Source organism: Protopterus annectens, chromosome 17.part0 (assembly GCF_019279795.1).
Source record: "Protopterus annectens isolate FY-2018-M chromosome 17.part0, PAN1.0, whole genome shotgun sequence".
NCBI lineage: Eukaryota > Metazoa > Chordata > Ceratodontiformes > Protopteridae > Protopterus > Protopterus annectens.
The window spans coordinates 12,500,221-12,516,803 of NC_056751.1; the positions used below are offsets into that span (position 1 = coordinate 12,500,221).

At 38.8% G+C, this 16,583-nt stretch overlaps 1 protein-coding gene across 1 annotated transcript in view; it reads left to right on the plus strand.

Moving 5' to 3' along the window:
• SH2D4A (SH2 domain containing 4A) overlaps positions 1–16,583 on the plus strand; it is an 886,351-nt gene that overhangs the window by 596,560 nt on the left and 273,208 nt on the right. Inside the window, exon 5 of the mRNA XM_044059754.1 lies at positions 495–639. Within this exon, the coding sequence (XP_043915689.1) occupies positions 495–639 (145 nt within the window). The remainder of the gene's footprint in view (positions 1–494; positions 640–16,583) is intronic.

The following is a 16,583-nucleotide window of genomic DNA, read 5'->3' on the forward strand; positions in this document are numbered from 1 at the left end:
GCAATGGTTTGAATGCATTTTGCACGAGATCGATTGCTTTTACTAGGGCTAATTGCTTTGTGTAATGATTCTCTAACCAATGGGAAGCTGTGATATGTTATAAAGATAGCCGTTTGTGTTTTTAAAATTGTTATACAGTCTGAAGAAGCGCTCACTGTGAATAAAGAATTTGTTGCTCCACATTGCTATTGTTAGCGTGGTGATTACTACTTTTTTGGAAATATTGGCAGTTGAAAAGTGGATTCAGTGAAGGGTTTCCGTTCACCTTACAATAACTGTTGATGCCTACCGTCTAAGTGTTGGAAGAGGGCCGTTTTACACCAGCAACCGCTGTTTTTTGGATTTACTTATTGTTCCTGCTGGTGTGATATCCTACGTTCGGGGGTAACTTTTGGTTTTATTTATTATGTTATACATGATAAAACATGGGACAATATGATATGATGTAATAAAGGAGCATTAGATATGAAACATTTCTTTCTACTGTTTGGCAGAAGAAAGAAGAAGAGGAAAAGAAGCAAGAGGAAGAACTCAAACAGAAAGAAGAATTAAGAACACAAGAGCTGTACATCACCATAAAAGAAGCCCAGGAGGCCGTGTTACAGACAGAGAAGGAGGACCCAGTCTACCAAGAGATGTGTAAGTAACATGTAGCATACTACTGCTCACCGTACTAGGAAATGTGTAAGTAACATGTAGCATGGAACTACTCATAGTACTAGGAGGTGTGTAAGTAACATGTAGCATAGAACTACTGTAGCATAGAACTACTCACAGTACTAGAAGAAGTATAAGTGATATATAACAAAGCAACTCATACTACTAGGAGATGTGAAAGTAATATATAGCATGGAACTGCTCAAAGTACTAGGAGATGTGTAAGCAGCTTGTAACATAGAGCTACTCACAGTCCTAGGAGATGTGTAAGTAACATGTAACATAGAACTACTTACAGTACTAGAAGAAATGTAAATGACATGTAACATGGAGCTACTCACATCACTAGGAGATATGTCAGTAACATGTAGCAGAGAATTGCTCACAGTACCAGGAGATGTGTGAGTAACACAACATAGAACTACTCACAGTACTAAAAGATGTACAAGTAACATGTTACATAGAGCTATTCACAATACTAGAAGATTTTCAAGTAACATAGCATAGCACTGCTTGAAGTACTAGGAGATGTGCAATTAACATGTAGCATAGAACTACTGACAGTACTATGACATGAGTAAGTAACATGTAACATAGAACACAGTACTAAGAAATGTGTAAGTAAAGTAGCATAGCGCTACCTACAGTACTAGGAGATATGCAAGCAACATGTATCCTGGAACTGCTCACAACACTAGGAGATGTGTAAGTAACATATAGCATAGAACTACTCACAGTACTAGGAGGTGTGTAATTAACATATAGCATAGAAATGTTCACAGTACTATGAGATGTGTAAGTAACATGTAACAGAACTACTCACAGCACTAGGAAATGTGTAAGTAATGTAGCATAGAGCTGCTTACACTACTAAGAGATATGTAAGTAACATGTAGCCTGGAACTGCTCACAGTACTAGGAGTAAGTAACATGTAGCATAGAACTATTCACAGTACTAGGAGATGTGTAAGTAACATGCAGCAAAGAGCTACTCACAGTGCTATGTGTAAGTAACATGTAACATAAAATTATTCATAGTACTAGGAGGTGTGTAAGTAACATGTAACATAGAATTATTCACAGTATGATGAGTTGTGTAAGTAACATGCAGCATTGATCTACTCACAGTGTTAGGAGATGTGTTAAGTAACATGTGTAATTGCTCACAGCACTTGGACATGTGTAATAACATGTAGCATCAAACTGCCCAGGGTACTAGGATATGTGTAACATGTAGCATATAATTACTTGGAGTAATAGGAGATATGTAAGTAACATGCAGCATAATACTACTCACAGTACTAGGGGATGTATAAGTAACATGTAGCATAGACCTACTCATAATACTAGGAGATGTGTAACAACATGTAGCATCAAACTATTCACAGTACTAGGGGATGTGTAAGTGACATGTGGCATAGAACTACTGACATTACTAGGAGATATATAAGTAACATGTAGCGTAGAGCTACTCACAGTACTAGGAGATGTGTAAGTAACATGTAACATTGAACTAGTCACAGTACTAGGAGATGGGTAAATAACATGCAGCAGAGAACTAGTTACAATACTAAAAGATGTGCAAGTAACGTTTAGTACAAAAGTACTCAGACTAGCATTTGATTTTCGTAAGTTCATAGGTAAATACTAGGCTGTCAGGCTACAGACTATTATAAGTCTGGTCAATATTCAGGTGACAGAATCAAATCCTATACCTTGTAACTATGAAGTAAAGGGCTTAACTGTTATGCCTTAGAGTACCAGGCAGTGTACAAGTAACATGTGGCACTGAAGTACTTAGAGCACCATGAGATCTGTAAGTATTAATACAGAAATTTAACCATACCAAAAGATTTAAAAATAGTATGTATAACACGACTTCTCTCCCAGTATCATGGCATCATGTGTAAGTAATGCGTGACAGAAATTTTCAGAGTACCATGAAATATGTAACTAGCATATAATGCAGCACTGTTGAGAGCACCATAAAAATGTGCCCTCAAATACCATGCAGTGTCATGTAGTACAGATCTCCCTATAATGCCAAGACATGTGTATGTAATGTAGATCTTCTTAGAGAACTGTGAGAAGTATAATGTAGTATGTAATATCTCAAAGTATCATAAAATGTGCTAATTGCACATAGCAGTTATCCTCAGACTACATGAGGTTAGTATTTAAGCTGTAGTACTCTCAAAGTAGCATGAGACGTGTAAGCAATATAGTATAGATGTTATTGGAAAACAATGAACTGTGAAGATGTGAAGATATGATCTAATGTGGAACCCTCTGAGTATCATACATTTTATAAATGATATAGTGTTGAAAGTGCTTGAAATGAGTTATTAATATATGTGGTGTGGAAATTCTTTGGGTATCTTGAGTTAAGTACATACTTACAGTGTGGAAGGACACTAATTATCATGAATTATCCACATAATTACATGTGGAAGGTCTCCAAGTATCATGAACTATATATGAAGTGCAATATGAATGGTGCCTGAGAAATACTGTGAATTACTGTATAAAAGTAATACAACATAGTATGTCTCTGAGGATCATGAGTGATGTATATACTGTGGCATGCGAGCTCACATAAGTATTGTGAGTTACTGTATAAAGGTAATATAGTATAGCAGGTCTCTGAGGATCATTTGTGATGTATATAATGTAGCATGTAAGATCTCAGAAGTATTTTGATTACTGTATGAAAGCAATACAGTATAGTAGGTCCCTGAGAATCATGGGTGATTTATATAATGCAACATGTAAGCTCTCAGAAGTATTGTTAGTTACTGTATAAAAGTAGTACAATATAATAGGTCTTTGAGTATCATGAGTTATGGAACTAATATAGTGTGGAAGCGCTCCAGTTGTCAGACAACATCTCATTTAATTTAGTTATAATTTGTTGCACAGTATGGAATATACCCTCCTTCCCACGTGGAAAATGATGTAAAAGCAACAATAAACATATACAACAGATAACAATATTTAGATCAGGGATGTCGGGAGGCATATGCACTGTACTGATTTCAGTACAACTTTTTTAGAAGAGGGGGTAGCTTTTAAAAAAAAAAAAAAACGTACGTACATATTTCTTCCTTTTTAAAGTGTATTGGCTCCTTTAAGGAGGATACCAGCCAGTCAGACGTGAGCTCACGTCATGTCCGGCTGGCTGCGAGCGGGAAATGTGCAGTAGTGAGTGAGCAAGTAGAAGAAGACAATCGCGAATGGATTATCGCTGCGAAGAACTGTAGTTGGACTTTCACTGCGAGCAGGAAATGTAGTTGGACTTGGAAGGCAATCACAAACAGATTATTAGGTAAGAGAGTGTGTGTACAGATTTATGTGTTGGACGGCAATCATGAACAGATATGAGAGAGTGTATGTAATGAGCGAGATTGGAAGGCAAGTGTGTGTGTGTGTTTGTGAGATTGGAAGGCAAGTGTGTGTGTGTGTGTGTGTGAGAGATTGGAAGACAAGTGTGTGTGTGTGTGTGTGTGTGTGTGTGTGTGTGTGTGTGAGATTGGAAGGCAAGTGTGTGCGTGTGCGTGTGTGTAAGATTGGAAGGCAAGTGTGTGTGTGTGTGTGTGTGTGTGTGTGTGTGTGTGTGTGTGTGTGTGTGTGTGTGTGTGTGTGTGAGATTGGAAGGCAAGTGTGTGTGTGTGTGAGATTGGAAGGCAAGTGTGTGTGTGAGAGATTGGAAGGCAAGTGTGTGTTTGTGAGATTGGAAGGCAAGTGTGTGTGTGAGAGATTGGAAGGCAAGTGTGTGTGTGTGTGTGTGTGTGTGTGTGTGTGTGAGATTGGAAGGCAAGTGTGTGTGTGTGTGAGATTGGAAGGCAAGTGTGTGTGTGTGTGAGATTGGAAGGCAAGTGTGTGTGTGTGTGTGAGATTGGAAGGCAAGTGTGTGTGTGTGTGTGTGAGATTGGAAGGCAAGTGTGTGTGTGTGTGTGTGAGATTGGAAGGCAAGTGTGTGTGTGTGTGTGTGTGAGATTGGAAGGCAAGTGTGTGTGTGTGTGTGTGTGAGATTGGAAGGCAAGTGTGTCTGTGTGTGTGTGTGAGATTGGAAGGCAAATGTGTCGGTGTGTGTGCATGAGATTGGAAGGCAAGTGTGTGTGTGTGTGTGTGTGTGTGTGTGTGTGTGTGTGTGTGTGTGTGTGTGTGTGTGTGTGTGTGTGTGTGAAAATGCCCCCACATAATACACCTGCCGGCTATAGGTGTTCAGGCTAAAACCCTGTACCTTTGCTTTAGGGTAAGAAGAGCCTAAAGTCCCTAACCACCACCATTTCTGAACTTTGTTCAGATTTGCTTTTCTAATGGTTGTGAGCTATGGTGAGAAGTGAGAACTGAAGTTGTATTTCTCCCATTATTGTTTTTGTTGTTTGTCCAGGTTGTTTGTGCTAAGGTGTGAAGTGAGAACTGAACTTGTATTCCCTCATTATTGGCTTTGTTTGTCCAGGTTTTTTGTGTTAAGAGGTTGAGAGCTATCTAAATGATAGCCATTAAGTTTGTCTTTCTATTTTTCAAATTGCTGATTTAGCATAGTGGTATGTTGCACTGAGTGTAGTGCATATGGTGCTGGGTTCAAGACATGCATGGTGATAACACAGCATTTTATTCTAGCAACTTTCCAAAATTATACAAGCAATGTTTAAAATGTGTCCCTGGTTTTTGGGCTTTTGTCCCTCCCCCCCAATAATTGTTGGCTTTTTCCAGGTTTCTTGTGTTGCAAAGTTCAGAGATACAGCTGAGTGTTGACATTTTACAAGGAGCTGAGTGCTGCAGGGGAACTAAAGTTTAGTGCTGCTTATGCTGAGTCTGCTTATACTGTTACTAGCACAACAGGTAGTGTACTTGCTTTTGATGCAGAAGGCTGTGGGTTCTTCTCCCACAGGAGGTAGATGCATTGCTGATACTATACTGTGTTGTAAAGGAGGGTGGATGCTGTAGTCCGTTTTGGCGAAGATATCTAGTAGTAACTATAAACCTGTTATCAGTTTGCCATCCATTCCCTATTGCAATATTACTAGCATATCATTGTTTTTAATGCAACATAGGCAATTTATTCCTCAAGGGCAACAGGCACTTTATTTGTAGATGAAACCATGAAATATAAAGTTGTTTGATAGCAGCAGCCTCTTCATTAGTTACAGATTTATTTAATGTGGAATTATGTAGATGGCTTTTACTAGTTCAGAGATTGTGCATATTTACTGATACTGGTGGACTGTAGAAGTTTGAGTAGACTTTTATGATGGAAATGTTATGAATTGGGCTGTTTTTGTCATAATTGGTGCATGCATTTTGTTTAATTGTTTACTGGAAATATGTTCAAAACAATAAATTTAAAACACTCTCTAACAACTATACTGTATTGTACAAGGAATATAATTTAATACAATCAGGAAGGTGTATCAAAGAGCACGTGTATGTTTCATGTGCAAGGGGCCTATGATTTGAAAACAGCCCAAGATTAATCTGCCACTGGCAAAATCTATTTTCTTTGAATGCGGGTTTCAATGCTGTTTCTATGAATGTGAGTTTCAAGGGCAGAGAAGTTATAATGCTAAGTCTAGTTTCATTGTGAGACTGCATTGCTTTGTTTTCTGGCAAATCATTTAGGAATGAAGTCACTAAATAATGACAGACGTTAAGTTTCAGACGTCATAATCTTCAGAAAAATGCATGCTAAATTCTATCAACTGTCTTAAGTTTATACAAGTTTATACAAGATCAATTTTTAGTACTGTTTGTATGTTCCCCCAATATACTTGGTCTTGTCCAGATTTCCTGCATTAAGAGGTTGAGAGGTATGTGACAATAAATTGCTTTATAGAATTAGGAATATCCAAACCTCTCAACTGTCCCCAATTTTGGCTCAAAATGTTGCTCTCCCCCTAATAATCTCTCCGCAAAATAGCAATTTTGGAAGAAAATGTGGAGGGTTTACTTTTATAAATAACTGTAATGATCAGAGTTATACATTACTTTTATTTCAGAAATGCATGTAGATTCTCTAATTTTGTCAGCTGCTCAAGTTAAAACTGTGCTCCATATTAAAATGGTGTCCCTTCTTTGACAGGTTCCCAGCTGTATTGTCTGGCAATCCTCTACCCCAACTACCATGCTGCATTTTTCAAAGAACTGACTTTCAGGTTCATTTTCAATTCAAGGAACCGAGTTGGAGTGAATTTATATTATATTACTGAAGAGGCATTACAGCGAATGACTCTTCATCGACACTAAGAGCAAACCGTGAATTACGAGAATGGCCATAGTTTGGCTGGGGAGGGGGTAGCAGTTTGAGAGCTGTGAGTACAAATTTGAAAATCCTAGCTACACCCCTGATTTAGATCCATGCACAGCTGTCATTCATAAAAATAGTAAACTCATTTTTAATATAATTAAATGAACAAATACATAGATGAGATTAACATTTCTAGGACTTAAAAAGATTTGCCTTGTTATACCATTCTTAATGTCATTACATTTTATGAAAAGTGCTGTTAGTGTTTTATAACAGACAGCCAATATTAACCCAAGGAGTAATGACACTAAGGTGTTTAAGCAAACAGTAGTGGTTCTAGTATGTTTAACATACTGATACTGAGATCCTAAAACATTTCAGAGCTAAAAGAAGACACCATTCTCAGTACATAAAGAAAAACAATAGTACACTATATGCAAAGTTTTTATAGAAATGCAAAGCTGAATTACACCAATTCAAAATTATGAAGAATTAGAAATTGGATATGCTAACTAGGAACAGAACTGTTTATTCTTGAGACAATAAAAATTTACGCTTTTTCATGCATTAAATTAAACACAGAAACTTGCAAGAGAGGAATAGAAAAATAGAAATTGTCTGGGTCTAGGTTAAACACAGTGCACAGAACCATAAATGGGATATGTGCAGTGTGCTTTATACATGGTTTGAAAACTAGCATGATTCAGAGTAGTGAAATTAGCTACTGTTCCAACATGCAACTCAGGTAGACTTCCTCCCTGGGAAACAGCACTGGGGTAGAATCAGAGATTGTAAAGTCATCTGCAGTGAAACAGTCAGCCCACAGCATAAACCATTTGTTACCACAATCAGCTGCAAGCAATGGTGAAAGAAATATCTAAGGTTACTAGAGACCAGACTGAAGATCTGGAAGTTGAATGGAGAGAAAGCACAACAGTTCAAGGAATTACTCAAGGTTCTAGCACCTCAAAAAGAGGAGGAAATAGATGGAGTTGAAGAAGAATGGTAGTGCCTCAAAACAACGTGTGTGAGGACTACAGAACATATATGTGGCTTAGCCAGGTATGGAAATAAAGTACATAAGGAAAGATGGAGCTGGAAAGCAGAAGTCCAGGAAGTCATCAAAAGAAAGAAGGAGTGCAGAAAAAAGTGGGAGATAGAAAAGATGGACCAGGCTAGGAAAGAATATTGGTTGGCTAACAAAGAAGCTAAGAAAGGATTCTTAGTCGCAAAGAACAAGGTATCAGAGGCAGTCTACTAGCTTCTAGAAAGTAAGTCAGTAGATGGCATGAAGAAACTATATCAGGTTGCAAGGCAAAGACAGAAAGATAAAAAAAATAGTCAGGAACCCTTCATAAGGGATACCAACAAGAACCTGCTCACCAGTCCACAGGACAGCAAAGGCAGATGGAAGGAGTACTTCCTGAAGATTCTGAATGAAGAAAACTCCACAGAAGCTGCACTACCCCAGACACAGTCTACAATGAAAGAAGAAGAGAAGGCCACTATAGAAGAAGTAAGAATAGCACTAAGGAAAATTAAGTCAGGGAAAGCAACAGGCTCAGATGAGGTCACAGCAGATATGATAAAGATGCTGGGTGAGACCATGGAGAAATGGCTTCTGAGGTTACTAGTAGCAGTATGGATAGATAGGCATATCCCAGATGACTGAAGAATAAGCATACTAGTGCCAGTGTTTAAGAACAAAGGGGACATTTAAAACTGTGGGCAGTACAACAGTATCAGACTACTGTTACACTGCATGAAAGTTCTGGAGAGGGTGATTAATAATGAATATGCAGAGAAGTGGAAAGTAAAATGACCCGATGATTGCAGTGAGACAGATAGTTGAGAAGAAGCTACAGATGAGGAAAGAGCCCATGTGGGCATTCTTAGACTTGGAGAAAGCATTTGACAAGTTTCTCAGAAAGCTGATTTGGGCAATGCTGTGGTGGTTCAAAGTCCCAGAAACATTTGTAGGATTAGTGCAGGCTATGTACAACGACCCAATAGCTCACATACAAACAGTGTTCGGTCTCACAGAGAGAGGGGCTCCTAGTGGGACTGGGTGTGCACCAGGTTTCATCTCTGAGCCCAAAACTGCTTATACTGGCGATATGGACTACATTAGCAAACAGAGAGGAAGGGACAGATCAGCAAAGTTGCTGTATGCAGACAATGTGGCATTGCAGGCAGACTCTGATCAAGAACTTCAGCCAAGGATAGAGGAATGGAATGTAAAAGTGAAGGCACATGGGATGAAACTGAGTATGGATAAGACAGTTGTAATGGCAGCAAATGGTGGAGTTCAGCAGAACCTGAGAATTGAATAGAAAGGAAAATAGTGCAACAGGTTAACAGCTTCTGACATCGAGGGGGGGTAGGAGAAGGGATGTCTGAATGAGGAGGCCAAAGCTAGAGTCAGTGAGGCTGCATCCAGCTGGCACAGACTGTCAGAAATAGTATATGACAGAAGAATGCCAATGAAGCTGAAAAGTAAATTGTTCAAGGCAGTGGTATGAACAGTACTACTGTATGGTACAGAAACCTGGGCAGTAATGGCAGTTGAAGAAGCTAAAGGTGATGGAGATGAAGTGCCCGAGATGAGTGGTAGGATGAACACTGTGGGATAGATAAAGAAATGAGGAAATAACAGCAGAAGCCAAAGTAGCTCCAGTTGCAGAAAAAGTCAAAGAGAACAGATTGTGGTGGTTTGAGCATATGTGCAGTGTTGAAGAATGCTGAAATATGGCATTGAACAGAGAAAGATGGCAACAGTTGATACAACACACTGACCCGGTGTAGAAAATGGGAAAAAATGGGTTAATGATGATGATGATGATGATGATGAAGTAAGCACATCATGCTCTCGTGAGTTTTAATAATTAATTTCACCAAGAGTACTCATCTGCATTTACTTGTTTACCTTTTGTGTGTGTGTGTGTTCAGTCTACAGGTAAGGTACATTATTATTGCGCAACCCTTTTGGGGGGTGTTGACATGGTAACTGTCTCACAGTCACAACATATGCAAATGAAGGTTACAAGACTCATATGTAGACCAGCTGGATATAGCTGGCAATACAATTTTGTCCCTTGGGCTACAGTCCCTGCCAGGGCTACTATGGTAGAATGATGACTGAATGCTGTCTTGTATGAGAAGACTATTGGAGCACTCATTAACTGTGGCATGTGTTGCTTTGCATTTTACATTTTTTAAAAATTAAGTATAACCTGAAAAACCCATCCTCCTGGCTGTGCAAATACCATCAGTGCTGTACTGCAGCCATAGCAAAGCCCAGTTTCTAGGAGATTTGTATGACATCACCACAACTGAAGCATGCCATCTGCATACTGTGCAAATGCCATGATAGGAAACTACTGTAGTTCTTATTTGTAAGCCCTAAGCTGCTGATTCACTATGTTCCAAGTGGGTGGGTCTGGTTAAGACAGTGTGCTTCTGTGCACTGCACTCTACTGCTGGATGTACTGTTGCATCTCTTTGTGGTTTTAATATGCTAAGAAGTGCTCATCTAGATAATGGCGGTGGTGTTGCTCTGCTTTGTCACAGATCATCACCATTACTTGTAATTTAGACACTGGACTACAATGTTGTGCATGTCTCTGTGTGTATAAAATATATATATATACATATATATATATATATATATATATATATATATATATATATATATATATATATATATATATATATATAAAATGATTTGCTGATAGTTACTTGGTCGACATACAAAAACATCCACCAAAACATGTTGAATATTTATTACATAAAACAAATCGACCCTCAGTACATCAAAAAAGAAAAAAAAATTCCTTTTCTGATTCTAAACCCAAATCCGGACTGCATTCAGCTCAGATTTGTCTGAATAGCAGTAGTGTAATGAGAACAGTTTTTTACAGTTAAGGTGCACGTTAGGGTTGGGGCAGGGGCAAGGTTAAGGTTACTAGGAATTATTAAGGTGGAGCACTTCCACTACACAAGACAGCTCAGGCAATCACCCTGCACACACACACACACACACACACACACACACACACACACACACACACATACACTCTAAATCTGTCCCTTAACCTAACCCTAACCATAAACATTCACAGTCACACACACACTTACTTTATCCCCTTACCTAACCCTTACTCTAAACCTAACCCACACACACACCTATTGTACATCCCGCTTACCCATTTGACACAACAGGCATCCAACAAAACATCCATTTGACAAGCTGGATGTTCAAATACACAGCCCTGTACTTCCAGCTGTGTGTATGTATGTGTGTGTGTGTCTGTGTGTGTGTGTGTGTGTGTGTGTGTGTGTGTGTGTGTGTGTGTGTGTGTGTGTGTGTACGTATATATATATATATATATATATATATATATATATATATATATATATATATACACACACACACACACACACACATGATTATATAAAAATTCGCTGATGTTACTTGGTCAACATCTTTGTATGTATGTATGTGTGTATGTATGTATATGTATATATAAATATATATATATATATATATATATATATATATATATATATATATATATATATATACACATATGTGAATGCATATACATACATATATACACACACGTGTTGCCATTCACTGCCGGGGAAGTGAGAGGAAGATGCTGCTCATTGTCACTCCACCTCACGATCATTACTGGATGATGTCAATGCGATGGCCATGACAAAAGCTTTTTCAGTGGGTACAGCGGTTCATAGGATGGATGGGTGGTCTTAATGCTGTCTTAAGATCATGTTATGCTATGTAGGAACCAGCATGCTATGAACATTTTTTCAGGCTATGACAAATGCATACTGCAGAGTCCACAATAGATATCTAGCCAGTGGAACCAACCCTTCAGTAATTCTAACATATGCCTGGTGTTTCTTTTTTGTGCATTCATGATTTTATAATGCTATTCGGTGATGCTATGCAATTTCTGTATTACAGAATCAGATAGGGATCTAGTGGGTGTCCTGCATCACCTGAAACATGTGAAGGACATTCACATGAGTCAGACATATGTACACACTCAGTAGATCTGATGTGCATCAGATTATCACAGTGTGTGCCCTTACCAACTAGGTGGCCTTCATTACTCAGGAATCAGAAATCTAAATGACATGTATGCCAGATGTGCCAGATGCATGAATTATGAGCACTGCCAGGGTGTTGTGCAGACTATGTGGATGTTTATTGCACTGACTGTTGTAGTCTACATGTGGGGGGATATCCTGCGAGCAGGAAGCAAAGGTTTGTCATACTTCCAGTGTTCACCTTCTCCCTGTGACTTTCTCCAGCTCCTTCTCATTCTGATTTAAGGACGTTGGTGATGTAAGAGGTGCATCAGCCCACATCATCTTAGAATCTTCCTTGATGCAGCAGTGCAGTGCATGACTGCTGAGCATCATGTGACTGTTAGTTGGCCTCCTTCCAGAGAAGGGATAAGTACACTACAGATGGCATTCCTTTGTCTTTTTTGTAATAGTGTTAGCAGCTATTCTAATATCTGATTTTGACCCTGAATTACGAGTAGCTAAGGAAAACTAATTGCACTGATTTTGAGAAACAGCTTCCTCCAAAGGATTTCCAGTCTCATCACATTTTCAGTCTTGGTTTGCTGCATGATATGGATACTTGACCACATTGTCCTAGTTTAATCCAGTGGACATTCAGAAGGAGAGCTAAATCTCTCCCAAGACTTCACAACCTATACGAGGGGGTACATCTGATACCATTCTGCCATGGCATCAGCCAAGGCTTCTTGGAGCCTTACTCCAAAATGCAAGCATACTGAAAAGTGACATGAGGAGAAGTGATAGAAAACTGGGGAGATTCTGTTGGATAACACTGGTCTGCCTAAGTCTAGTGTAAACAGACTGGGTGAAGTACTTGTACAGTCCCCAACTTCAGAGCCAGTTTTAGTTAAGGTCTCTGATGCATCTGCTTCACAGGCCACTATGCTTTCACCTGCTAACATGTCTTCCCAGACTGAAGCAATAGAGACAACAAAGGCAAATCCGATGTCCGCTAGACTGCCTAGGCCTAAGTCAAGTAGAGCCAAGGTCCAGTCTACTTTGCAGTCTTCTACACAAGTGTTATTCCACTTGGCTCAGGGTTTTTTTGTATTTTACATAAGCCCAAACAGCACTGGAAATTCCTGAAGTGTCAGGGGTCCCTTCTGAAAGTAGAAAGGTGAATCCTCCCCTTTTGGAGTATTCTGATACCACGGAGTCAGACGAGCTGGATGACATTGGCCAGTCTGGTTCTGCCACTGCTGATTATTCTGACACTGTGGGCACCTTATCCTCTGCTTCACCTTCAGAGGATCTCTCCTTTGAGGGCTCCCTTCACAATATAAATGAAGAATTCCAATGACAGTTCTTTTTTAATTTACTTTGTGTGTGTGTGTGTGTGTGTGTGTGTGTGTGTGTGTGTGTGTGTGTGTGTGTGTGTGTGTGTGTGTGTGTGTGTGTGTGTGTGTTAACCAGGGTGAAGCACTAAACCACATGGAAGATTTTCAGACATTGCACTGTCTAGTTAAGGGACTTGATCAGAGTCATGCAACAGACAAATATTAACTGATGGAATCAAACCCTGGAACACAGGAAGCAGCTTGATAACAGCTCATAGCCTTAATCCTCTGGTCTAACAGCCACGCTGCTCTAGAGAATACTCACATGTACAACTCAGACATAGAACTTTTATGGGCCTGCCTAAGCCTAGTTCCTTGCTGATGTCCTGGACAATGCATTTACTACTGCATCTTTGAAATGCACTGCATCTTTGAAATGCATTACCCATTGCTCCGATTAAACCTTTCTAGTTCTACTGATGCAGGCTTTCTATACCTTCCATTGGAAAATGGGTGAGCCATACATCGGCATCCTGATTGGAGGATGAACATTCCCTAGCAGGGTGTTACTGTACAGGTAATGCTGCTCAAAACCACTTCATGGCAGCATATTAAGGTGCTGCGAAGCTCGGACACCAAGGAGGCAGATGGTCACCATTATTTTATGCTTGCTAAGCAGCGCTTTTGCTGTTTAGAGACAGTAACATTAATATGGATAGACAAAAAAAGTGCACGTGTGTGTTTATGTCAATGTGTTAGTTTATGCATGCATGAAACTGAGATTGATCGAGCCATTATTTTATACTTGCTGTGCAGGTCTTTTGCTGTTTAGTGTGTGTAAAATGAAAAGAAACATTTAAGAAAGAAAGAAAATTGTGTTTGTTTCTGTCTGCATTTGCAAGTGTATGTGTTCTTGTATCGATGAAAGTGGAAGTGTGTGTTTGTGTGTGTGTGCATGCATGTGTGTGTGTGTGTGTGTGTGTGTGTGTGTGTGTTATAGAGAGCAGGAGCAATCGACCAGTGGCAGCAGCAGCTAAGACATATGCATGCATCTCAACCTGTTAGCTCACCAAATCTGTATAAAGCCTAAAATAAAGGGGGGACCATACCTCTCGTCGGTGTGATTGACCAGTGCCAGCAGCAGTTAAGAGGTATGCATACCTCTCAACCTCTTACCTCAAGAAATCTGGCTGAAGCTTAAAATAAAGGCAGGACCATACCTCTCAGCTGTCCAGATTGTTACAGAATGGTGACATACATTTGAGTTTTAGACTATGCATGCCAACACAAACCCTGTTATTCTAGCAACTTTCTAAATTTATAAGACTAATATTTCAAATTTGTGCCTAATTTTAGACCTTTGTCCCCCATTATTTTATAATTTGTCCAGAGTTCTTGAGTGAGAGGTTGAAAGGTATGGGGTAACAAAGGTTATAAAATAGGAATAGATTGGAGACACAGGTTTTGATTGAAAGCAAAAAGTAAACACATGATCACTGTTAAGTAAGTATTGCTATCACTTGTCAGTGACAAATATGTGTTTATGAGCAATACATTGAAATCATTTGCTGTAGTATTATTTTTTACTTCTGTCAAACTCAGATGTCATTGTACTTATAAAGGTACTGTCTTTGCAGAGAGAAGCAGGCTGTGAAGGAAAGCACATGTCGATTACATAATCAGTGTTAAGTCATTGCTAGGGGTTGAAGTTCTCTTAGAGATGAGAGATGAGCTTGTTTTATCTTGCACATAAATCTCTGCATGACATTTCCAAAAAATGCTTGGTTAGTTGGTTTTCCTTGAGCTATCCAGTTGATGCCATGTCAGGCAAAGCCAACTTGCCAACATTTTTCACTCAAGTGTCTAGAACATATAGCTTCAGTTTTGATGATGTAGCCATAAAACTGATAATCTACCTTTGTCCCATAGTGCTATGGAGTCAAGCAAACAAGCATTAAATCCTAACAGCATGGGCATTATTATGGAAATATTTGATGACAGGGGTATTAATTGCATTTAGATAATGGGCTGCTAAATTGTCTTGTATCTGTCTTTTTCTTAGTATACATATTTCTATTATTATTGATGTCAAATTGTTCTTACACCTAATGTTTCATATTTGTCATAGAATATGTAACGGATACTGGAAGAAGTATTTCATATTCAAAATATTAGTTTTTAATACACACACGCACACACACACACACACACACACACACACACACACACACACAAAATGAGACTAGCAATTACTGTTACTTTCTTGACTGAGTACATTTCAGATGTCTTATCGTGGTCAAATGAATGAAAAAAATCATACAGTGTAAGACATTGCAACCCCCATGACTACCAACTGTCCCTAAATTTTGTCTTGTTTTTTTTACCAGGTGATATCTGTAAATTAATACCTTGTTGGAGAGCATTTTTGTCCAATAGAATATTAGTGTACATTTATCCCATTAGCTAAGTACAAATGTAAACCTCTTTGTGTTTGAACATGATGTTTTTATGGACCATCAATGAATATTACCCATGTCCAGTAACAACTTATCACTCAGTTTTGGATCAAGGATGTTGTTCCTCCCAGTCACATCCCACATGGTGGCTCCATTATTTATCACAAGAATCAAACTTCAATGTTTGTTTTATCTCACTAATGGTCTGTACTTGAGCGGACACTATTCTCCATCTTAGACAACAATATGCACAGCAAAATTTCAAACACCAAGCTAATTCAGTATACAGATGATTCTACCAGAATTTATCCTGCAAGCTCCCTTTTACAGTTAAAGACACCATCCAGCAGGCCTTTCACTCCATAGAAGGATGGTTCAAAGAATCCCTACAGCTTCTAAACACCAAAAAAAATAAAAATAAAAAAAAATAATTTACTTTCATTCAGTTTAGAAGAAATTTATATAACCTTAAAACATAGTACCTCTATTGAACAAGCTACCAAAGCCTAACTACTCTCTGGAATCTTAGAGCACAAGCTCCTCTTTGATAAACAAATCAACTCTTTCACCACTATAGACACCGAAAAGCTAGGTATACTATACAAATCAAAATCAGACAAAACATCACTTTTACAGATAGCTAATAAGTGCTTCTGCCCACTGTACTCCACTATACTAACCAATATTCCAAAAACCAACCATATAAACTGGAACAAACCGATAATAAAGTTTCCAAAATTGAATCAAGTACACAGAATAGAGCACACCATTGTATTGGCTTTATCAAAAATCAGCTGACTGAAGTGCATCACTTCAGCCATCTAAACA